Source organism: Typopeltis vanoorti, chromosome 24, assembly GCF_054136105.1.
Source record: "Typopeltis vanoorti isolate ZY-2024b chromosome 24, IOZ_Tvanoo_1.0, whole genome shotgun sequence".
In the NCBI taxonomy this organism is placed as follows: Eukaryota; Metazoa; Arthropoda; class Arachnida; order Uropygi; family Thelyphonidae; genus Typopeltis; species Typopeltis vanoorti.
This window is the reverse complement of record NC_143572.1, coordinates 15,713,393-15,739,559: the sequence shown is the minus strand read 5'-3', so window position 1 is coordinate 15,739,559 and position 26,167 is coordinate 15,713,393. Positions and strand designations below refer to the sequence as shown.

Genomic DNA, 26,167 nt, shown 5'->3' with positions numbered 1-26,167 from the left:
ACCCAGAGGAAGACCAAGATATAGGTGGATTGATACCGTACAAAGTGCCTTAGATGATAGAAATATAAGATCTGATAATGTTGGAGTCTTGACAAGTAACAGATTGATTTGGAGGAAAATTGTAGATAGGAAGTTAGTAATGATGTAAATTTTTCGTGTAGTACTACTGTATTCCCTTGATGGTACATGGCAGGAATTTGATGATGAGGAGGAGGGAAGCAATCTTTTTAGAAACTGTCCCAGCATAAGGAATGGCGATGGTGGATTTTTGGATTTTTAACGCATTTCCTCAGATTGTTGGGGGAGAGGGGGAGAAAAGTATCTTATGGATCAATTTTTTCTTTTTTTTTCAAATATGCTGGTGTCTATAACATCCCCTGTTCATGTGGATTAAATTACATTGGTCAGACCTCAAGAAGTTTGAAAATTAGAAAAAAACAGAACACGTAGGAGATGTAAACAATAACAGAGAAGACAATTCTAAGTTAGCCCTTCATTTCTCGAGGACAAACTATACCATCGAATGGGACAAAAGCTCCATGCCCTATTTAGACAAAAATTTCATCTCCTGTTACATAAAAGAAGCCATAACAGTCATCCATTCTAAACACACCCTCCATAGAAACCAAGGATTAATTCTAGCTGATATTTGGAAGACCCTCATAAGATCATTAGTACGCTAGTTAAATTTCACTGCTAATTACAGAACATTCCTGCATAACAACAGTTGACATCATACATGCTCCATGCATTCTTCTGTATTTGTATAAAATACAATTGTATTCGGTTCATTCCTTCATGAACAGTTTATGTTGTTTTGTATCTCTTTTATTCACCATGAAGAAGCCAATCAGCTAAGTTGGCAAAACTTGTTGGTATTTCTTATTTAGTATCAATTAAAATCCTTCAACCAATATAAAACTCAGTTTGTCAATTTTCTTAAATATTATTTCTTATATAAACCACAAAAAAGCAAAAGCTAATAAAAATAGTTTCTTCAATCAGTTTCTTATGCTCTATGACATTATCAGGAAAAAAATAATTAAAAGTAACATGTTAACATTGATTTGTAAAATATAAACTGCCATATATCGGATTTTTATTAAATTGATAATGAACACTGTGTTGAAATATCAAAACGTGGCTCATTGTTGAGCCATGCTACATAATCCTCAAGTATTTAATGTTTGCTAACCAAAGTTGATTTTAATTAGAATTCAATATATAGCATCTTGAAAGTACCTGATGTTTTACATTGGTAGTATGATAAGCTGGGCCAGATGTGCACACCCACTGCTTCTCTACATCTTTAACCTCCCTAAACGGTCAAGGTGGATGAAATAGTGAGACCAAATTGCACTTATTTTCCATGTTATTCAACATGTGTTACAGAATTGTATCCAGATTTAGCTGGACATCTATAGGCATCATGGTCAGTTGGGGCATTAATGTTTTTTCATGCAAATTTCTCCTGAGCATCTCGTCTGTCCAACATAACAGATATTGCACATACCAAAAATTTATACAAACCTTTTTATATAAAGTTTAAATGTTTACATAATTTATTTTTATATAGCAGGCTTATTCACCATTTATATAAATGATGAATAACGCTGTTTTGGTGATCTCAGTATCATCGAGACTTTTGCCATTGGTGTAAAGGCAACTTTTCAGTTGCCTTCAGTACAGTACAGATCCATTTGTTATATGATTTCTCAACTATTTGTCTCAAAGTGAAAATCTGATACCATAAACACCTATGCAGCATGAATCCAGATTGCTCTGTCCTTAAGTTTGTCTTCTGCATTTTTTCTTAGCTTCTCTCTTCTTCTATGATTTATACAAGCATATGCTTGTATAATCTAATCATCTGGATTCCATTCAATATTCTGACTAGGCACTGTATTCTGAATTATGCACTGTAAAACTGTTACACATACTTTTATTCTGAGCATTTCTGGTTGAATATCATTACTCCAGTTCACATTTCTAATGGCCTCTTTTTCCATATTCATATTCAAAATATTCATCTTAAATAATTGTTTTACCAATGTTCTGTCACCGCTTGTTTCATTTAGCAATCTTTCAAAGCAATTATTTCAGACATCCCAAATATCTTTCTCTTCAGTTTTTATGTCACCTTTATCACTCCTCATAAAGCCAATTCCTTTAACAGTACTCTTCTATTTTTAGTTTTTTCAATACCTAAGAAATACAGAAAACATTTACTTTCTGAGGTTTATGTTCAGGTCATGTACAAGTCATAACACTATGACCATGTACTGACATTAAGTGTTGTGCACAAAGTCACATGGAGAAAAAAAACACAAGATAAGGAAAGTTTTGACTATGTTATTGTTGATAGTCATATCTTCACACTCATCCAGAACATAAAAGTATACAGACAAAATGAAAAAGTGATCACCATTTAGTTTTTAGCAGGATAAAATGAATATAGTATTGAGAGAAAAAATATGTATAAAAGTTTAAAAACAAACTTCTTTTTAAACTACTACTTTTACACATAGCTTACATTTTTCCTAAGTATTTTCTCAGGGCATAGGTTGACTTACTTGCTAGAAACTTTCCATGTGACCTCTTCTTTACCAGGACTACTGCTTTAATTTCTTGACTCTACCACAAAGTTTAGATTTTTTTATCCTTGTACACAATTTTACCTCATGCTCTCTTGGCTGACTCAATCATGTTTTCTTTGGATTCAGTAAATCAGTGTAAAAGATTTGGTTTTTATTTTCAAATTCTTTCCCTTTTTTCCAAATAATATATGTATATTTGAGTATGTTTCATCTCTGAAAGCTACTGAACGTAGATTCTTTTTCAACCTTTTGTATTAAGCTATTTTTCCAACACAACATTCCTTTTAACCTGCTGAAAATGAAAGATGATTACTTTCTATTTCAAATTCCCTATATGCTTGTGTTCTGAGCAAGTGTCAAGATATCACTATCAATAACTTCTCTTATTTCTTGTATCTTCTTCCCATGTACCTTGTCAATTTCAATGCCAGCAAAACACAGTTCTGCAGTATTTCCCATGAGAAAGAGCCATATTCTTCCAACCTTACCTTTGACAACACCCAAATCTCTAAGCAAGATGAGATTTCTCTCCTTGGGATTACCCTAAAATCAAGCCTCTCTTGGTATTAACACATTACAACCAGTGCCTCCTTGGCATCCAAAAAAATTAGGATTCCTCTTTCACTCAAAGCATTACTTTATCTCTGAACATCCATTAACTCTGTACAAATCAACCAGACTAGAGAGTATTGCTCACAAATCTGTGGAGTGCCTCCAAGATTAAGAATACTCTAAAAATACTTGCCTCAAGACAGAAGAGCAATCAGAGTGATCAATGACTCATCTCTGACCAACTCATTCCAATCATTTTCCAATAGGCATTTAGTTTCTGCTGTTTCTCCCTCTACCAAACCCACTGAAATGCATCACGCTGCCATCCAACACCTCATCACAGTTCAACTCCAAACTCACAGCAAGTTTCTCTTCCTCCTCTTTCATTCCTGCTGCTGTACTCTGGGACAGCATACCTCTTCTATGTGTTTCTTTCCTAAGGAATACAATGCACAGGCCTCAGAATCTAATGTGAACAAGTTCCTTCTTTCTCAAATCTCTTCTCACACACAGTACTAACATATTATAGGTTACCAAACCTATTATATATATTCCTAACATAAAAAAAAGCTGCACTCCATCTCAGAAAATCAGATTTTTCTTCCTACAAAACAGACTAACCAGCCAGAAGAACAAACATAGTTAACTGGCATACAGATTTAGGATAGGATTAACTGTCCTATGTGACAGGCTATGTGCCTAAAACGTGATGAGAAAATGCATTTACTTTCTTTACTTGTTGTGATATACCATTAAACCTTCAAAATAATATGTATAACATTTTGCATTGTTGCAATTGCATTTGATGGCTTTGGAGTGAGTGAATTGGTGAAACTGTTGCTAGAAAGAAGTGCAATGTGTGATGCAAACAAGAGATCAAGAGTAGTAAGAGGTGAAGTGAAAGATCAGGAGAGTGAAATGGATGAGACTGAAGTGCTTGGTAATGGAAGCAGTAATAGTGTGAGAGATGAAGAGAGAACGGGAATGTGAGAGGAACAGAGAAAGAGGGCAGTCAGGGTAGACCCAACTTTGACCTTCTTTGGTTGAAAATATCCCTTTCCCACTCAGTCAAATTCATTTGCTATCTCTATTGCTCTCCTAATGCCATCAACCACTCTGAGCTCTTTAATTTCCTCTCCTTAAAAATTGATTTTCTCCAGTCCCACTTTCCCAACAGCAAAATCTTCCTCCTAGGATATTTTAATGTCCACAACACCAACTGCCTTTCTTCCTCCAGTTGTACAGATCTTGCAGGCAGAGATGCTGAAACATTTGCCATCATTAACGACCTTACACAACTTATTCACATGGCAACTAGAATAACAGATAACCTGAACCACTTCTCAAACACCCTAGATATCACCAATGACTCTTCCAAACACATAGTGAATGTAGTGGGCTCCCTAGGTAATTCTGACAACAATCTAGTGCTCATCTCCTCCCCTATACAACAATGCTTACACAGCCATTACCATACAAGAGTAGAGCCGTTTAGCATTATAACAGTGCCAAGTGGGACAGCCTCTGTGACATCTATACCTCATTCCCATGGCTGGACTATTGCTTCTGGCCTTCCAACCCAAATATATGCACTGAATGTATCATCAAAGAAATCCTCACTGGCACGGAAACATACATTCCTCACACTAACCTGAACTGCCGTTCCCTAACTAAACCCTGGTTCTCCAAAAGATGTTCTAAGGCTGTACAAATGAAAAATCAAAGATACCATAACTGGCTCAGATGAACTCCATCCTATTTTACTGCTTATACTCAAGCCTGAAATAGATGTAAGAAAACTATCAATGCTTCCAAAACAGTTTGAAAGAGCAATAAAGCAGGAAACTGCAGTCTGTTCAAATGGCAGTCAAGTCTTTTGGTCTCTCAACAAACCAAATGGTCGTAACTTTTGCCCAGCATTATTCCCACCCCCATCATCACCACCACAGAAAAAGGCCAATCTCCTGGCTTCACACTTTACTTCCAATGCACACATAACTGACAATGGTAAATGTCTCCCTCTCCCCAACCCTTCCAGATGCCTATATCCTTTTGCCAGAAAGAGACCAGAAAAATACTGTCCAAATTAGACAGGAAAAAGTCTCTGGCCCTGATGGCATTCCTCCAATTGTCTTAAAGGTTTGTGCACCAGAACTGACTCCTATCCTATGTTGCCTGTACACTCTCTTACTTCACTGGTATCTATCCCACAGCCTGGAAATTGGCCTATATTCAACCCATTCCCAAGAAGGGCAAAAAATCACTGTTAACTACTGCCTTATCTCACTCACCTCAGTTCTGTCTAAAGTAATGGAGAAAATAATCAATTCCCAACTCCTACACTACCTTGAAGTACCCATGTAATAAACTACCACCAGTATGGATTCCATCACCCGATCAACAGGAGATCTGCTCACATGTCACCCGTCTCTGGACAAATGCCTTGGAGAAGTTTGGTAAATCTCAAGTGGTTGATATCTCCAAAGCTTTTGACCGAGGGCTGGCACAAAGTGTTACTAAGCAAACTTCCACGTTTGGTCTGTCTCATGTGTGATGGTGGATGGTTCCTTATCCTCTCACCATTCAAGCAATGCCAGAAGGTCCCATAAGGTTCTGTTCTCTCACCAACCCTCTTCCTACTATATATCAATGACCTATTTCAGTTGGCCTCCAACCCAATACAGTTTTGCAGATGAGAGCACATTGCACTCCTCCCTTTCATTTGATAAACCTTAATCTACACGACTCACCTGAACCTACAGATCATCAACCACCATTGCCCTCAATGGGGTTCAGATAACTTCGTCAATTTCAATGCTAGTAAAACCCAGTTCTGTCTTATTTCTCACAAAAAAATAACCATTTTCTCCTAGTATTCTTTTTGACAACACCCAAATTTCCAGACAAGATGAGATTTCTTTTCTTGGAATTATCTTGACATTTCTCTTTACTTCACCCTTGAACAGCTGTTAACCTCATACAAATCACAAATCTGCCCAGCTATTGAATACTGCTCTCACATTTGGAGTGGGGGCCCTTAAGAGCTCCCTCAAAATGCTTGACTCAATACACAGGAGAGCAATTAGACTTATTAATGACCCATCTCTTACCAACTCATTCCTCCCACTTTTGCAGAGACATTTGGTTTCTGCAATATGTATATTTTATAAATATTTCCATGGCAAATGCTCATCTGAAATAGCATCAATAATTCCCCACTTAGTACTAAGCTCGTTGGAACACATGCAGCTGCTGCTCAACATCCCTTCACAGTGCACCTTGAAACCCACAGAACAAGTGTCTTTTCCTCCTCCTCCATCCCTGCTGTATTGTGGAACAGTCTTCCCCCTCCCACCAGATGCATTTCCCAAGGAATACAATATACAGTCTTTTAAATCAAATGTAAACAAGTTCCTCCTTTCCTAACCCATATACGGTACTAATGTACTATAGGTTGATCAACCACTCTCTCATGTATGGACTCAACATAAAAAAAAATTAAAAATTAAAAATAAAATAAAATAAAAAAGTCTTGGCCTACCTGTTCAAGCATCCTGCAAAAGCACAAGTCCCACTTCACAAAGGTGGGGATAAAGCTAAAGGCTGCAAATTATAAGCTGATCTGTATATCTAAAGTTGTAGTTGAAGTATTGGAGAGGTTGGCAAGAGGTAGGATACAAAAAGTGGATTGATAACAATGGTATTTTGTATGTTTGTCAGCATGTAGGCATTTGATAGATTGCCACACCACAAATTGGTAACTAACGTGGAGCAGATGGAATGAGTTGGATAGGCACACTGGCTCTCAGATAGGTATCAACAATATGTGTTTGGGGGTAAGTATCCCAAAGACAAAAGACACTAGAGGTGAGCTGCAGGAGTCTGTTTTGGGATCACTGTTATTTTGTATATTAATGATATTGGGATTAGTAATGATGTAAATTTTTCATGTAGTACTATCATATCCTGTACACCCCTTGAGGATATATGTCAGGAATTTGATGATGATATTGGGATGGGTTTAACTGTTTGCAGATGATGAAAAACTAAAGAGTGATAAGGAATCAAGCAAATTGTGGCCTTACAGGAAGGACTTGAATAGATTGTATGAGTGGGCAACAATATGGAACTGTCGGTTTAATGTTGCAAAGCATATTCTGAAATCTGGTAGGCAACAATGAGATGCAAAGTATCCATTTAGTGGAGAAATTTTGGAGGAAGTACAAGAAACAAGAGACCTTGGAATGGTGGAGGACAAGGATCTGATGTTCAGGTCACAATACACAAGTTGTCAAGTCATCATATCAGATTATGGCAATGATGCAGAGAACCTTAACATAGAGAAACAGAGGTTCTGGTTCCATTGTATAAGGCATTGATTAGACATATCAATTATTATACACAGATTTGGTCCTCTGGTTTTCATAGTGATGAGGATATATGAAAAGAGTCCAGAGAAGACTGACTGAGGTGGTAACTGGTCTTTGGAATGTGGAATATTGAAGGACTGTAGTTTGCAAAAGCCTTGTAAATAGAAGGAAGAGAGGGGATATGGCTGAGACATTTAAGTTGGTAAAGAGTTGTTACTGGATTAATGTGGAAGAAATTTTTTCAGAGAATGGGAGAAGGAGGGTAGAATAAGGAGACATCCCTGGAAGCTGTATCAGAAGGGTATGAGCAGGTTCTTTGCATGGAGAGTGGTTGGTGAGTAGAATGCATTGCTTGACACTGTGGTGAATGAGGATACATTGAATGAGTTTAAAGCACAGTTTGAGGAGCTTTGTGTGTAACAGTATGTATCTCTCATAATGAGTCTTTTGGCTCCATGCAGGTCTGGTGTTAACAGTCAAAGCATGCATTTGTACAAAGTATGCTATTGCGTTCACAAAGTGTTTTAAAACTACTACTCTATGATAATAGCATATGGTAACAGAAATCCATAACTCACAAAAAACAACCTACCAAATTAATATGACACAAGCTTTCCTTAAGTTCCTGAAGCAGAAGTGCATCACTTCTAATTAATGGACTGCATTCTTTATAAGGAAAGCCACATTTTTTCTGAAGCCAGTGAAAGAGTTGTGTTATATCACTACCACCATACTCCATACATAACCTGCAAAGAATAATACTGCATATATAAGCAAACATTTGAAGTTCATTTCAGTTAATGGTTATGAGAAAGACAAAATATAATTCACAAACTGGCTTTTAGCTGCTTTTCTTCTGAAGAAAACTTTTTATATTGATATTTATAAAAGAGAACTAGTAATGGAATACATTAGAATAATGAAGCTGTTTCTACAAATAATAAATAACATAATAAACTATTATTCCATAATAAAGATTTTCAGATAATGGGTTTCAAGGTATATAATAATCATAGTCTTTCCTCATCTCTTCTGACAGGATTTTAACTTAGTTGCTCCTTCCAGTGGAAGATATGCCTTCTGACTATCAGAAAGATAGTATTACTCAACGATGTGCAGTTTTTGATTAATTTTCCTATCATATTATTGACGTTGTCCAAATTTGCTGAATTACTGCATAAAGTTTTATAATCTAAAGCTAATGTACTAAAGTGCATTAGTTTTAGATTATAAGTAGTTTCTTAAACCTCTGCAGCCAAGCTTATCCCATAGGGTGTCCTTGTATCTACAAAGAGAGGTTTGTCACATCAGCTGCTAGATAATACTGCAACCTTAAAAGCATGCACTCACTAGTTCAAGAAAATACCAACTCAAAAGCTAGGTGGTATGTGACATTCACTGCTCAATGAAACACCACCACCTTACTTAAGGCCTGAGATGATAGATGCCACACTTAGTCACCAGAACAAGATTTAAAATTTTTGTCCTCTACTCTATTCTTAAATGCAATGCAAATTACATACTCAAGAGCATCCCTAATATATTTTAATTAAATTGGGAGTCACTATTTGAAAGTAAAATAGTAAAGCAACTCCTCAGGTTGGTTGCAAGACAGTACACAAGACCAAACATGATGCCTCCTAAAGAATCAGAAGGCTTCTCAACTAACTAGCAAATCATCCTGCTAGCAGTTACTCTGCCTGCAGGTATGCATATTCTTATGTACACTTACTAGCAAAGATGATAAATTAAATATGGAAACAGATAATAGAATAATTGAGGCCAGTATGGTAGATGAATAAATTTATATAGAACAAGAGAGAAATCAGTCAAATCAACAAAACAGCAACCTGCAAAGACTGTGTTTAAACAAATTTAAAAAAAAAAACACTGAGTTGAGTTAGAAACAATATAGTCAATCAAAGATTGTAGACAACAGACATGAAGTCATGGGAAATTTAAGAAAATAAAGAGATGATTTCAGTGGCAGAACATTAAGAATGACAAGATTTCAAAGAAACTGAAGATTAGCATTTAGAATACTGATAATGTTAAAAATAATCTAAAAAGGTATGATCACTTATATAGAATGGAAAGTGGGAGATTATCAAGACAAATGCTTCCATCCAAAATGGCAGAAAAAAACAAAAAAAGAGAACAATATACAAATAGATGGATTAATGACTGGATGCCCCAGAAGACTGAAATGTTAATTATACTCAAGACAAAGTAAGAGACCAAGCTGAAAGAAAACTGCTAACAGGAAATTATTCTTAAACCCTTGTGTTGGTAATTACAGTATTCTGTACACTGCTTTAGGATGCATGCCAGGAAATGATGATAAAGAAGAAATTGCAATTCTGATTCTCTGAATACACTCAACTCTTATTATAGTAAATAAGATTACACTGAATACACTATCTACATAAGCTACTGAAAAGTTCTAGACAAAGCCATGTAAGCAATGCTATTCTAAAAGAAATTCACCATAGAAAACCGTTCCTAGGAAATAAGTCAGCTTTTGCTCTTAGAGAATACAGAGAAAAATATAAGAAAGCGAAACATTGTGTAAAACTAGCTAAACAAAAGTCATGGGAGAATTTTGGCAAGAACATAGAAAATAAATATCAAGAAGGTGGCAAGATATTCTAGAGATTGTTGAAGAAGCTTAGAAATGGAGAAAAGAGTGCTGTAAAAGGAGTTAGAGATGATAAAGGTGACATGAAAACAGGAGAAAAAGATATCCTTGAAGTATGGAGTAATTACTTCGAAAAATTGCTAAATGAAACAAGCAGGCAGCGATAGCATAGTGGTAAAAAACACTCAAGAGGCATACAGTCAGGAATACACATCCATACTTGAAGTAGAAAAAGCCATCAAAGGCTTGAAATGTGGAAAGGCAGCAGGAGTAGATGATATTCGACCAGAAATGCTGAAGTATGGTGGGTATAAAAGTCTTACAGTGGCTGCACTGCATAGTTCAGGAAGTCTGGACAGAGGGACGAATTCCCAATGATTGGAGTAGAGCTCTAATAGCACCCATATATAAAAAGGGAAATAAAACTGAATGTGAGAATTACAGAGGCATTTCCCTACTGAGTGTTCCTGACAAGATCTATGTAAGTATACTTGAGAAACATTGTGGAAGAAAAGCTTGGTGAAGAACAAGCTGGATTCAGGCCAAATAGTGGCTGTCAGGATCAGATCTTCACTTCACGACAAATAGTTGAGAAAGCATGGGAATATAACAAAGATCTGTATTTAAGTTTTGTCGATCTGGAAAAGGCGTATGACAAGGTGCCAAGTGAGAAGCTATTCAATACGCTACAGCTGTATGGTGTCAGTGGGGCATTATATCAAGCAATACTTAATCTTTATTTGAGTTGTAAGTCAGCAGTTAGAATTGAAGAATGTACAGGAAGATGGTTTAATGTTAAATCTGGTGTCAAACAAGGATGTACATTATCCCCTCTCTTATTCATTATCTATATGGATCACATTACGAAGGAAAGTGGTATTAAACATGATATCAGAATTGGAGATGTTAATGTCAGCTCTTTTCTTAATGCGGATGATGTTATACTTCTGAATAAATCCACTACAAGTTTGCAAGATCCCCTGACTAAATTGAATAACTGTTGTAATAGATATGGTATGAAGGTCAGCAATAACAAGACAAAGACAATGAAAATAGGCAGAAGCATCGAAAATGTCAACTGTGTTGTGAATGGAGAACCTGTGGAAGAAGTAAAACTTTTCAGCTACTTAGGCACGACTTTTAGTGAAGATGGTAAATTAAATATGGAAATAGACAACAGAATCAACAAAGCTGGTATGGTAGGAAGTCAATTGAATAAATTTATATGGAATAAGAGAGAAATTAGTCTGAACACTAAATTAGCTGTATACAAGACTGTGTTCAAACCAGTTTTAACATATGGATCTGAGAGCTGGGTCAGAAGTAAAACACTTGACCAAAGACTAGAGACCGCAGATATGAGTCCTGAGAAAGATTAGAGGTGTGAACAGATGGCATCAATGGCAATATCATATTAAAAATGAGGATATTAGGAAAGAACTTGACATTGTCGGCATCCAGGAGGGCATTAGCAGAGTTGATCTCAGGTGGTATGGTCACTTAAACAGAATGGACGAGGAAAGATTAGCAAAACAAGTGTTCTCTGCCAGATTGGCAGCAAAACGACCCAGAGGAAGACCAAGATAAAGGTGGATTGATACAGTACAATGTGCCTTAGACGATAGAAATATAAGATCTCATAATGATAATATTAGTCTTGACAAGTAATAGACTGATTTGGAGGAAAATTGTAGATAGGAAGTTAGTAATGATGTAAATTTTTCATGTTGTACTATCATATCCTGTACACCCCTTGAGGGTACATGTCAGGAATTTGATGATAGTTTTCTATGGTTTGCTTAGTAAGGGTCAACTGAATAATAGTAGAATATTAATATAGAAAAAAATTATTTCATACCTTGTACTTCTATGTGATATTCCATCTTCAACACAAGAGACATTAGTTTTCTGATCACCAACATCCACTACACAGGCATAACTAACTCCAGCTCCAAATGTTGCACATACAGACTCCTATGAAATTATATATCACCAATAAGTGATATAAGAGTATAAGAATTTTAGATAGTTGAGCAGAAAGTTATCATTTAAACAATGAAATGCAGTAGGTGATAAAATTAACTAAGTAACTAATTTTATTTATACTCTGAAGAATGATGAAAAAAAAACAAAAAACATAAGAATGTATTTAAAACTAGTATATTCATATCAGCTGGTTAATTTCCTTAATGATTCTTAAGGAATCAAAGGAGAGGGAGGCTGTTAACATTCACAGTGGCATGCATATTTCACATTAGATGAAAGCTCATTCCATAATCTCTTGCATTCAGGGAGGTAAAGTCATACATACTATGCATCAGATGGAAGCTTATTTGACAGTAAATCGCATCCCTTCCATGTCGGGCAGGTGCACCAATTCATGGAACATGGATTACATAGGATTTTATTTTATTAGTCATTACAATTGAAAAACTTGTACCAATCAGTTTTGCTCATGTCCCGAAATAAATAAATTCATCCTAACAAGGATGCAGAGTCAAATAGCATATATCAGCTGTCCTGTCACCAGGTAAAGTGAAGGTAACTGCTGAAAAAAAAAATTGAAATCTGACAAGTTTTTAAAACAACTAAGAGAAGATTTTCAGATGTCATTCATACAAGTACTTTCTGTTAAAAGACCAGTGTGAATAGATAACTGTTATGCATTCTTTGAAATGTCAAAAGAAAAAATGTTCGTCTAAATATGACATAGTGGAAATATTCCAGTCTACTATATGGCTGGTAGTTGAAGTATGGTGGACCAGACCAGATCTTTCCTTTCTTTTGTGCACATATCTCCAATATGTTCCTTCTTTCTCACCTCAAAACCACAGCTTGTTTACCTATGTAGACCAAGCCACATGAGTGTGATATCCTATAGACCCCTGGGTGTTTGTAAAAGGCATGCTGTCCTTAAAGTATGAGAAGATTGCAAACTGTTTGAATTGGCTTGAAATTCAACCTGATGTTATGATCCTTGAAAATAACAATCCTAACAGACAGGTTGCCAATGTATGAAACTGCAAACAAATCTTTGTACTGCATATTCTGATTATGAAGAGAGGGATGGTTTGAAAATAAAATCTTATTAACTATTTAGAACAAATAACTCAGAAAAGGTTGGAGTTTAGTATAATAAATTTAGTTTAATCCTTTATCCAAGTGTGAGCAAACAAAGTTTGCGCCTGAAAGTATCTTCAGGACTGGGTTAAGGTGATACAACACCAGGGCAACTCGTTGCAAAGGTGGATGCTAATGCTTCTGCCTGATATCTCGACTTGGGCCTGGCTCCCACTGAAGAGACCTCAATAAAGGTCGAAACTAGTCTGGGTAGTGGCCCTTCCCTTAATGCATAACATTAGACATATCCGCAAGGAGATGTGTTTTGCATTATAGGAGATACTAAGATAGGAGTGTTGGTAGCTTGCTCCACGTTTGCAATGAGTTGCCCTGGTGTTGTATCACCTTAACCCAGTCCTGAAGATACTTTCAGGCGCAAACTTTGTTTGCTCACACTTGGATAAAGGATTAAACTAAATTTATTATACTCTAATCAAGTGGAAAATAAACTTTCAACATCAAGTTGGAGTTTAGTCTTAAGCCAATCTTCATTTTGTAAAATATAGAAACTGCTTGATTATTGAGTGGTGTAGATAATGCCTAGCTTTTGAGGACTATAACATACATATTATATTCATATCAATTAATAAAACAATATTATACACTTTTATAATAAAAGTTCAAATTCCTGATATATTCCCTCAAGGGGTGCACAGGATATGATAGTACTACATGAAAAATTTACATCATTACTAACTTCCTATCTACAATTTTCCTCCAAATCAATCTGTTACCTGTCAAGACTCCAATATTATCAGATTTTATATTTCTAAGGCACTTTTTACAGTATCAATCTACCTATATCTTGGTCTTCCTCTGGGTCTTTTTCTTGCCAATCTGGCAGCGAACATTTGTTTTGTTAATCTTTCCTCACCCATTCTGTTTAAGTGACCATACCACCTGAGCAGATTAGCTCTGCTCAGGTGTTATGCAGATTAGCTCTGCTAACACATTCCTGGATGCTAATAATGTAAAGTTCTTTTCTAATATCCTCATTTTTAATACGATATTGTAGTTCAACCATCTGTTTACGCCCCTAATCTGTAGTCTTTAGTCAAATATTTTACTATTAAATCAGCTCTCATATTCATAGGTTAAAATTGGTTTGAACACAGTCTTGTATATAGACAATTTAGTATTTTGACTAATTTCTCTCTTATTCCATATAAATATATTCAGTTGACTCCCTACAATACCAGCTTTGTTGAGTCTGTTGTCTATTTCCATATTTAATTTACCATCTTCCCTAAAAATTGTGCCTAAGTAGCTGAAATGTTTTACTTGTTCAATATGTTCTTCATTCGCAACGAAGTTGATATTTTCAATGCTTCTGCCTATTTTCATTGTCTTTGTCTTGTTATTGCTGACCTTCATACCATATCTATTACAACAGTTATTTAATTTAGTCAGGGAATCTTGCAGACTTGTAGCAGATTTATTTAGAAGTATAACATCATCTGCATAAAGCAAAGATGCTGACATTAACATCACCAATTTTGTTATCAGGTTTAATACCACTTTCCTTCATAATGTGATCCATATAGATAATGAATAGCAGAGGGGATAATGTACATCTTTATCTGACACCAGATTTAACATTAAACCATCTTCCTGTACTGCCTTCAATTCTAACTGCTGACTCAAATCAAGACTAAGTATTGCTTGATATAATGCCCCACTGACACCATACAACTGTAGCGTTTTGAATAGCTTCTCTCTTGGCACCTTGTCATATGCCTTTTCCAGATCTACAAAACTTAAATACAAATCTCTGTTATATTCCCATAATTTCTCAACTATTTGTCGTAAAGTGAAAATCTGATCCTGACAGACTATTTGGCCTGAATCCAGCTTGTTCTTCACCAAACTTCCCTTTCAAAATGCTTGTTAACCATTTCTCAAGTATGTTTGCATAAATCTTACCAGGAACACTCAGTAGAGAAATGCCTTTGTAATTCTCACATTCAGTTTTATTTCCCTTTTTATATATGGGTACTATGATAGCTCTACTCCAATCATCTGAAAACTGTCCCTCTATCAAGGCCTTCTGAACTATGTAGTGCAACCACTTCCTTTCCACATTTCAGGCTTTTGATGGCTTTTTCTATTTCAAGTACAGGTATTATTCCTGATTGCATGCCTGGTCAGCATTTTTTTACCATTGTGCTGTCACTGATTTTCATTTAGCAGTTTTTCAAATTACTCCATACATCAAGGATATCTTTTTCACCAGTTTTATGTCACCTTTATCACTGCTAATTCCTTTTACAGCACTATCCTCCAGTTGCAAGCTTTTTCAACAATATCCAGAATATTGCCGGCATGGATGGCCAAGAGGTTAGCGTATCCATTTCAAGCCAAAAGGCAGTGATTCGAATCCTGCCATAGGCATGGATGTTTGCGATTGTGAAATCTACTGCCAACCAACATCTAAGGAATGGTGGTCGACAATAGATGCCATTGGTGTAGATGAAAATAGTTGCAGTTTGTGAAGTGGTGAAGATAAAGAGTTGTAAAGTGGGTGCCCTCCCTCGATGAGTCTTTTGATGCCCTGTAGGTGTTACATAATAATATCTTGCCACCTTCTTGATATTTATTTTCTAAAGTCTTCCAATGACTTTTGTTTAGCTAGTTTGAGTGTTTAGCTTTCTTACATTTGTCTCTGTATTCTCTAAGAGCACAAGATGACTTATTTGAAAGAACTTTTGATATGCTCTCTTCTTTTCCTTCACTGCCTCTTTAACTTCCTGTGTCAACCCTGGAGTTTGAATTTTTCTATCCTTGCAGACAACCTCACCACATGCCTCTCTGGCTGAATCAGTGTTTTTTCAAGGCTTGCCACTGAATCTCCAGGTTGGGTTCCTGTTTTCAAACTTATTCATTTTTTTTCTTCAGTAATGTTTATGTATTTTAGTCTGCAGTTCACATCTGAGAGCTGTTCAACTTCTATTTGCTTTAAAAATTTCTTACATGTTATTCTTTTCAATATGAAATTCAATTTTATCCTGCTTAAGACTAAATGGTGATCACTTCCAATTTCAAATCCTCTCTACACTAGTGTCCTGCACCAGGAAGAAAACATCACTATCAACAATAACATAGTCAATAAGACTTTTCTTATTCCTTGCATCTTCTCTCCATGTGAATTTATACACATTTTTATGTTGGAACATTGTGTTAGTAATAACCAGTCCATGTCCTGAGCAGAAATCCCACAGATATTTGCCATTATTATTAACTTTGCTCTTTTCTCCAAATTTTCCCAAAATATTTTTGTATGTCTGATAATCATTTCCTACTCTACTATTTAGATCAACAAGGACCAACTTTTTATTTTTCATTGTGTCAGTTGCTTTCTCTAAAGCCTCAAAAAGTTCCTCCACTTCTACCTTAGTATAACCTTCTGTGGGACCACAGACACAAATAAGTCTCATTGTCCAGTTCCCCATTCTCATATTTGCCCACATCACTCTATTTGAAATTGCCTGCCATTCAAGAAAATTAGCCTCTTATTTAATGTTCAATACTATGGCTACTCCTTTTTTCCTTGATCGTCACTGCCTGAATATAACAGTTTGTATTTATTGCTCAGAAAGATCTCACTAGTGTCTTTTTTGTTTCAATTTGAAAATAAATTTCACTTTTATTTTTTTTATTTCTTTGTAGCAGGCCAACTCTATTAGCAGTTTTGCAATGAAGAAAAACCAAGCATTGGTTTTTTGTATTTTCATTCTGAATCCAAAATTGCTCAATAGCATTCCATTTCTTCAGAGACAATCTTTCTTTTATACAATGCTTAACAAGAAAGAGTTTTTACTTGAGTATAATCATACATCTTTTGTTGATCTTTTAAAACTGCTGCAACTCTTAAGACAATCAATGTTATAAATTCAATCAGCTGCAAACAATTTGCCATTTTCAAATTGTTTAATTATGTCCAGTTTAGCTTCTCCTGAAACCAATCAAATTGTTTTCCCACTTTTAGCACTTTCACCATCCTTACATTTCCATTTGTTTTCCATAGTTCAAGGGTAATAAAAATATAAGTGGAGGAATTTTTCAAGGCATTAGAGAATGCAGATTACACAATGAAAAAGGAAAAGTTGGTCCTTATTGGAGATCTAAACAGCAGAGTAGGAAATGATAACTATAAGCACCTGCTAGATTTCTGCTCAGGATATAGACTAGCATGTCCATATATAACTAACTAACTGTTCATAATATTACTAACATGTTCCAATATAAAAAATGTGCACAAATTCATATGGAGAGAAGATACAAGAAATAAGAAACATCTCATTGACTATGTTATTATAAACAGTGATGTTTTCCTCACTGGTTCAGGACATAAGAGCATGCACAAGATTTGATATAGGAAGTCATCACCATTTAGTGTTGAACAAGATAAAATTGAATTTCATATTGAAGTGTGTAAGAAAGTTTTAAAACAAATCAAAGTTGAACAGCTATGAAATGTGGACTGTAGACTCAAGAAAAACTGAAATAGTTTGAAAACAATAACCAAACTTTGAGTGATTCAGCCAGAGAATCATGTGGTGAGATAATCTGCAAAAATAGAAAAATCAGAACTCCATGGTGGATTAAGGAAGTTAAAGCAGCAGTCAAAAGAAAAGAAAGTATATTGCAAGTTCCTGGCAAGGAAGTCAGCTTGTGCTCTTAGGGAATACAGAGAAAAATGTAAGAAAGCACTGTGTAAAATTAGCTAAACAAAAGTCATGGGAAGACTTTGTTAAGAACATAAATATCAGGAAGGTAGTAAAATATTCTGGTCTATAGAAAAAGCTCAGAAATGGAGGAAAGAGTACTATAAAAGGAATCAGAGATGATAAAGGGGATATAAAAACTGAAGATATTCTTGATGTATGGAGTAATTACTTTGAAAGATTGTTAAATAAAACAAGTAGTGACAGCATGATGGTAGAAAACACTCAACAGGAATACCATTTGGAATATATATTATCTGTAATCCAAGTAGAAAAAGCTATCATAAACATGAAATGTGGAAAGGCAGTTGGAGTAGATGATATTCAACCAGAAATGCTAAAATATGGAAGTATAAAAGCTTTACAGTAGCTACACTGCTTAATTCAGTCAGAAGGCCTGGTCAGAGGATTGAATTCCAGATAATTGGAGTAGAGCACTCATAGTACTCATCTATAATGAAATAAAATCGAATGTGACAATTACAGAGGAATTTCTCTACTGAGTGTTCCTGATAAGATTTATGCAAATATTCTTGAGAAACAGCTAAGAAAAATTATGGAGGAGAAGAACAAGCTGAGTTTAGGCCAAACAAATGTTGTCAGGATCAAATTTTTACTTTAATGCAAACAGTTGAAAAATCATGGGTAATGTAACAAGGATCTGTATTTAAGTTTTGTAGATCTGGAAAAAGGCATATGACAAGGTGTCAAGAGAACAGCTATTCAAAAAGCTCCAGTTATTTGGTGTAAATCTGACATTATCAAGCAATACAAGGTCTATATTTGAGTTGTAAATGAGCAGTTAGAATTGAAGGAGGTACAGGAATATGTTTAATGTTAGGTCAGGTGTGTGTGCAACAAGATTACACGTTATCTCCACTGTTATTCATCATCTATATGGATCACATCATGAAGGAAAGTGGTATTAAACCTGATATCAACATTTTAGATGTTAATCTCAGCTCTTTACTTTATGTAGATGTTATACTACTAAATAAATTCAGGACAAGTCTGCAGCATTCTGTGACCAAACTGGATAACTGCTGTAATAAATTTGGTATGAAAATCAGGAATAAAAAGACAAAAAAAAAATTGAAAATAGGCAGAAATATGGAAAATATTAACTGCATCCTGAATAATGAACTGATAGAACAAGTAAAATATTTTAACTATTTAGATACAATTTTTTCATAAAAATGGTAAATTAAATATGGAAATAGACAGAGTTAATAAAGCTGGAATGGTAGGAAGTCAGCTGAATAAATTTATGTGGAATAAGAAAGAAATTAGTCAAAACACTAAAGTAGTTGTATAAAGACAGTGTTCAAACCAATTTTAACTTATGGATCTGAGAGCTGGGTTAGAAATAAAACACTTGATCAAAGATTAGAGACCACAGATATAAGAGTTCTGAGGAGGATTAGGGGAGTGAACAGATGGTAGTGAAGGCAGGATCACATTAAAAGTGAAGATATTAGAAAGGAACTGGACATTGTTAGCATTCAAAAATCTGAGAGTAGAGCTAATCTCGGATGGTATGGTCACTTAAACAGAACGGGAGAGGAGAGATTAGCAAAACAAGTGTTCTTAGCCAGATTTGTAGGAAAAAAATCCAGAGGAAGACCCAGATGTAGGTGAACTGACACAGTAAAATATGGCTTTGAAGACAGAAATATAAGACCTGATAATGCGAGTCTTGACAGATAACAGATTAATTTGGAGCAAACTTTTCAGTAGATGGCAAATTGAAAATGGAAATAGAAAACAGAATTAGGAAAGATGGTATGGTAGAAGTCAGGTGAATAGGTTTATATGGAATAAGAAAGATATTAGTCAAAACACTAAATTAGCTACGTGACAGTGTTCAAAACAATTTTAACTTATGGATCTGAGAGCTGGGTTTAGCAATAAAATACCAGGTAACCCAAAAGTCATAGAAAAAATAAAAATTCAATAATTTGAAAAGTACAGACAGTAGCACGATGTGGTTTTCACAGAAATGCACAGAAAGACAGAATTTTTTTAATAACGAAAAATTTTATTGTCAGAATAGTTACATTTGTCACCGACAGGTGGCGCTGTGGCAGTCACGGAGCTGCTGCCTGTCACTATTTAAACCATGAGGTACGTAAATTTAAGATGTAGTGAATACTGAAGTGTCACTATTTAAACCATGAGGTACGTAAATTTAAGATGTAGTGAATACTGAAGTTAAACTTTCAGCATTTAACGTTTATTACTGAAATTAAAAGTTCTGCCAAGGTGAGGCATGTTATCGTTACTAGATAAAGCACTTTTAGTTAAGCTGTATTATCAGAACTCCGAATGTGCAAAAGAGGCAAGCGCTTCATAGTGTAACATTCATGTAGGATGGAGCACCTCTGCACATCACAAGTCCTGTCCAGCACCTGCTGCGATCGACATTTGGTGATGACCATGTCCTCAGTCGCTCTTTCCCACACGAATGGCCACCAAAATCTCCAGACCTTACACCTTGTGACTTCTGATTATGGGGCTACTTGAAGTCACAGGTGTACAGAGGTCAGCCGATGTCATTGGCCATGTTGAAAGAAGCTATTCACCATCATATGACAGGAATTACAGCTGAAACCCTCTTCGATGCTGTGCAGGGTGTTGTGCCACATCTGACGTCCATTCTCATGAATGACGGCCGTCACATTGTACATTTGTAATCCTAGCTGTGCTGCGCCACTGCACAAACTACTGACACAACTGAAGCGCCACCTGTCAGCGGCAAATGTAATTATTCTGGTAATAAAATTTTTCATTATTAAAAAAAAATCCCATGCCTTTCTGTGCATTTCTGTGAAAACCGCATCGTTCTACTGTCTATACTTTTCGAATTATTGAATTTTTACTTTTTCTGTTACTGTTGGATCACCTGGTACTTAGTCAAAGGCTGGAGATCACAGATAAGAGTTTTGAGAGAGAGATTAGAGGAAGAACAAACAGATAGCATCAACAGCAGTATTGTATTAAAAATAAAAATATTAGAAAATAATTTTTATTGTTAGCATTCTGGAATGTGCTAGCAAAACTAATTTGATAGTGTAGCCGCTTAAACTGAACGGGAGAGGAAGATTAGCTAAACAAGTGTTCTTTGCCAGGATGGTAGGAAAAAGACCCAGAGGAAGACCAAGATGTAGGTGGATAGATAAAATTACAAGTGCTTTAGAAGACAGAAATATAAGATCTGATAATATTGAAATGTTGGAAAATAACAGGCTAATCTGCAGGAAAATTGTTATAGGAAATTAGTGATGATGTAATTTTTCATGTAGTACTATCATAAGACCCTGTACACCTCTTGAGGGTGAATTATGATTTTTTTATAATCAATGATTATAAAAAAATAGAACAGTATATGCTCAGCAAATGAATAATCAATATAGTATAGCTAGGGGAAACAATTACCAAACTAAACATTTTCCATTGTACATCGTAAACGACTGATGAACTTCAAGCAATTTTAAATGTTTGTAAGTGCAAAGTTCTTTACATGAATTAGGAGTTGCAATTTATTAGTAGTACATGCAAATTTTATAAGTACGAATTGTTCATACCTTGAAAATCTTTCTTTTAAGGTTACATGGTGATCAGCATTCATATTTATGAACGCAAAACACATATGTTGAAAAGATTATTTTACTGATTAATAATAAAATAATAACTTGACATTTCGACCCCTGTATTCAGGTCATCATCAGAAAGATACATGTGTATAAGAACCAAGCTACATGCTGTTGCACTCTATACAGGTAAATTACATCTATGTTGTTAACTAATCTTTTTTCTTAGCCTGTCCTCTAGTGATTAAAAAAAAAAAACTCTGCTAAAGTCCTCGCATACTAGGACTCTTCTGGAATTATACAGTTCATATTGTTATATTACGATTATCTTCTGGATTTGTACAGTAAGGTTGCTATTGAATGTTCAGGAAAAAAAAAACACTTCACGAAGTCTTCTTGTATTGAGATTTTTCTTTGTGGTTGCTATGAAGGTTGCAGATGGGGCCTCCACATTCTTGGAATGGTTAGACCATCATTTTTATTCAGATTCGGATCATGTTTGAGCATTTCACATGCTTCCTTGAATTTCCGCTCGAACCAGGTTTTGGTGTGGTGTAGGGACTTGGTACCTTTCCAATCAATTCTGTGATATGTTTGGAGTGCATGGTCAGAAAGGCCGATTTTTCCAAAATGGAGGTATTTTATGTGTCGTTTGTGTTCATCCTTCCTGATTGGGATGGTTCGCCCTGTTTCCCTTATGTATGGTATGTTACATGTGCATTGTATTTTGTAAACCCCTGGGTGGACTAGGTGTGGCAGAGGATCCTTGGAAGAACTGAGTAGGTGTCTTAATTTCGTTGGGGGTTTAAAGGTGGTTTTGATGTTGTATTTGTGTAGTGTTCTGCCTATTTTTTTGGAAATGCATCTAACATATGGTAATGGTATAGCAATAGCATTCTTGAAATCTTTTTGTTATTAGCGGTATCTTTGTGGAGGATCTTGTGAATGGTTTTTATACTGTATCCATTTTTTACAAAGGTATGTTTGATGGTCTCATATTCATGGTTAAGAGCTTGTTCATTTGAACAAATAGTTTGAGCTCTGTGTTTAAGGGTGCTTATGACCCCTAGTTTTTGTGTTGGGTGGTGATAAGAAGTTTTGTGTATGTACTAGCCTGTGTGTGTAGATTTGCAGTAAAGTGAGAAGGAGAGACAGCCTGAAGGAAGACGCGTGACAAGTGTGTCTAGGAACGGAAGAGAGTTTTTTTTTCTATTTCAATGGTGAATTGGATGCGTTTGTGTTGTTTGTTCAGGTGGCTAAGGAATGTATTTAGTGCTTCGCGGCTGTGGGGCCAAATGGCGAAAATTTCGACGTATCTGAGCCAAATTTTGGGTTTTAGGCAAGCCTACTCTAGAGCTCGTTGCTCAAAGTCTTCCATATAAAAGTTCGCTATCTTTTTGAAGGTAAAAATTGTTTTGCCACACGAAATATCTGGAGCAGAGTACGTGGGCAAAGAGGGCCGTGATGTCGTGTGGAAATATGTTCTGTAAGAGCAAGATAGTATCATTGATTGGGACATTGGTGAAAAGGGAAGTTATGTCAAAGCTGAATAATAGATCTTGGTCACTGAGTGTAATGTTTTTAATTTTGTTTATGAAATTTGTATTTTTTATGTAGGAAGGGGAATGACCAACCAATTCCTTGAGTGTGGCGACTAATTTTTTGGCTAAGTGGTAATTCGGGATGTCGATTCCTTCCACAATTGGATGTAATGGTGTGTCTGTTTTGTGTACTTTTGGCAGGCCATAAATTCTGGGCGCACGGGCATACTGCAGTATTAATTTTTTAATTGTTTCTTCCGGCCATGTGTTAACTGATTTAAGTAGTTCACTAGTTCTCTTTTTGTTGCGTTGTGTGGGGTTGTAATTCACCATTTGATAGGTGTTGTGGTCCGATACCAAATGGTTCATTTTTTCTATGTAGGTTGTCCAATTTAAAACAGTGGCATTCCCTTTATCTGCTTTTGTGATAATAATGTCACGTTTTTTTTTAGGGATTTGAGGGCTGGTTTTTCAGCTAGTTTAGGTTGCTGCTCAATTTTTTGGTTGAATTTAGTAAACAGGTAGTTTCCATCCATATTTTGTCAGCTAAATTGGCAGGGAGGGATCTTAAACCTCTCTCGATATGATAGATTATATCTAGTTTATTTACTGACCTCGGAGCAATGGCGTAATTTAAACCTTTCTGTAGTAGAGAGAGAGTTCACCTTGGGTGAGGTTGTAATCTGATTGGTTGATAACCAGACAGTGGTCCGATGGTGGTTGGTTGCTCCTAACTGCGTTTGTGGGCGATTGGCTGCTCCTTTCGTTATGGCATCATAATTGTCTTGTGCTTTCCTGTAGTTTTAATGCTTGAAACTTTGTTATTAATTGTTTTGTTTTTGAGTAATAGATGCTTGGCCGAGTCGTCTGTGATCTTGTCCAGAATATCCCAAATTTCTGGATTAACGTAACTGGATAGCTCGAATTTTGACACCTACTCAGTTCTTCCAAGGATCCTCTGCCACACCTAGCCCACCCAGGGGTTTACAAAATACAATGCACATGTAACATACCATACATAGGGGAAACAGGGCGAATGAACACAAACGACACATAAAATACCTCCATTTTGGAAAAAACATCCTTTCAGACCACGCACTCCAGACATACCATAATTGATTGGAAAGGTACCAAGTCCCTACACCCCACCAAAACCTGGTTCGAGCGGAAATTCAAGGAAGCATGTGAAATGCTCAAACATGATCCGAATCTGAATAAAAATGATGGTCTAACCATTCCAAGAATGTGGAGGCCCCATCTGCAACCTTCATAGCAACCACAAAGAAAAATCTCAATACAAGAAGACTTCGTGAAGTGTTTTTTTTTTCCTGAACATTCAATAGCAACCTTACTGTACAAATCCAGAAGATAATCGTAATATAACAATATGAACTGTATAATTCCAGAAGAGTCCTAGTATGCGAGGACTTTAGCAGAGTTTATTGTAGTTTTTTTTTTTTTTTTTTTTTTTTTAATCACTAGAGGACAGGCTAAGAAAAAAGATTAGTTAATAACATAGATGTAATTTACCTGTATAGAGTGCAACAGCATGTAGCTTGGTTCTTATACACATGTATCTTTCTGATGATGACCTGAATACAGGGGTCAAAATGTCAAGTTATTATTTTATTATTAATCAGTAAAATAATCTTTTCAACATGTGTTTTGTGTCCCTAAATTCATAAATATGAAAGTTCATACCTTGAAAGTTTATAAGTCGAGGTTTGACTGCATAGAGTAGATATTACTAGGTATAATAAATATTTTGAACAATTTTTCTATTGGGACTTTTTTTAAAAAAAAGTTTGTTCTTCCTGAGCTTTTTTTTTCTCCTACAATTATTCTTAGAAATTTTTCAGTACAAAAATTCTGCAATTCTCAGAGTATTTTATTTCCCTTTTATAAACTGGGGACTACAAGCGCCACTCTAATCATCCAGAATTAAACTTTCTGATCAAGCTTTCTAAATTATTTAGAAAGCTTGATCAGAAACTTGATCTATAAAACTTTTATACTTCCACATCTGAGCAGTTCTGATTGATTATCACTATTCCAGTGATAATCAATTGTGCTGCCTTCCTGTACAATTGAGGATTCTGATTTTTTCCTGCCATAAGATATTTTTGTAGCTCAAGTACTGATATACACTTTTGAATGCATTTTTCATCACCATCACAAAATTACTGATAATGTACCCTCAATGAATATACAGGATACTATGGTAATCGTAATCTGCAGCTTCCTCTCTTTGAGAGGGTTGCAGCTGATTACTAGGGAGACAATGACAAAGGTGGTTTCCTGTTGCCTTCCTTGCCGTAAGTTATTTATGACTGTAGTTGTGTATGTTCACAGGACCTGAGGGCCAGTTTTGAGGGATGAAAAACCAGAGTTATCAGAGTTAACCTTCGATCTCCGTATGGGACTGGCTAACTCACCTTTAGTCAAAAGAGACCAGGTGAAGGTTCCTCACGTTATGGATGGGAATCGAACCCAGGTATTTCTGACCAAAGGGCTTGGTCTATACTGAATGAACTACGGAGGATCACTATGATAATACATGATTAAATTTGCATCATATTAGTATCAGAATTGTATCCAATTCTAATACTAACTTCTTGTTGGCAATTTTTCTCCACATTGGTCTTAGCTCTCAAGCCTCTAATATTGTCAGATCTTATATTTCAGTCTTCTAAGGAAGTTCTAATTGCATCAATTTACTTAGATCTTGGTCATCCATTGGATCTTTTTCTTGCTATCCTGACACCAAATATTAGTTTTCCTATCCTTTCCTCTCCCTTTCTGTTTAGGTGACCAAAACATCTTAGATTAGCTCACATATTCCTGAATGCCAACAATATCAAGTTCCTTTCTAATATTTTCATTCTGAATATGATTCTGCCATTCATTCCATTTATTCACTCCCCTAATTTTTTTCAGAACTCAGATATCCGTGATCTCTAGTCTTTGAACAGTTTAATTTCTAATCCAGCTCTCAGATCTACAAGTTAAACCTCCCCACCATACAAACTTTGTGC

The 26,167-nt window shown here is 35.7% G+C and overlaps 1 protein-coding gene across 1 annotated transcript in view; it reads right to left on the bottom strand.

The window, feature by feature from the left end:
• Nucleotides 1–26,167, bottom strand: part of Arp8 (Actin-related protein 8) — a 156,034-nt gene that overhangs the window by 68,145 nt on the left and 61,722 nt on the right. Inside the window, exons 7-8 of the mRNA XM_090413311.1 lie at nucleotides 12,016–12,131; nucleotides 8,112–8,265 (exon numbers count right to left, since the gene is read on the bottom strand). Coding sequence (XP_090269437.1) covers nucleotides 8,112–8,265; nucleotides 12,016–12,131 — 270 coding nt within the window. The remainder of the gene's footprint in view (nucleotides 1–8,111; nucleotides 8,266–12,015; nucleotides 12,132–26,167) is intronic.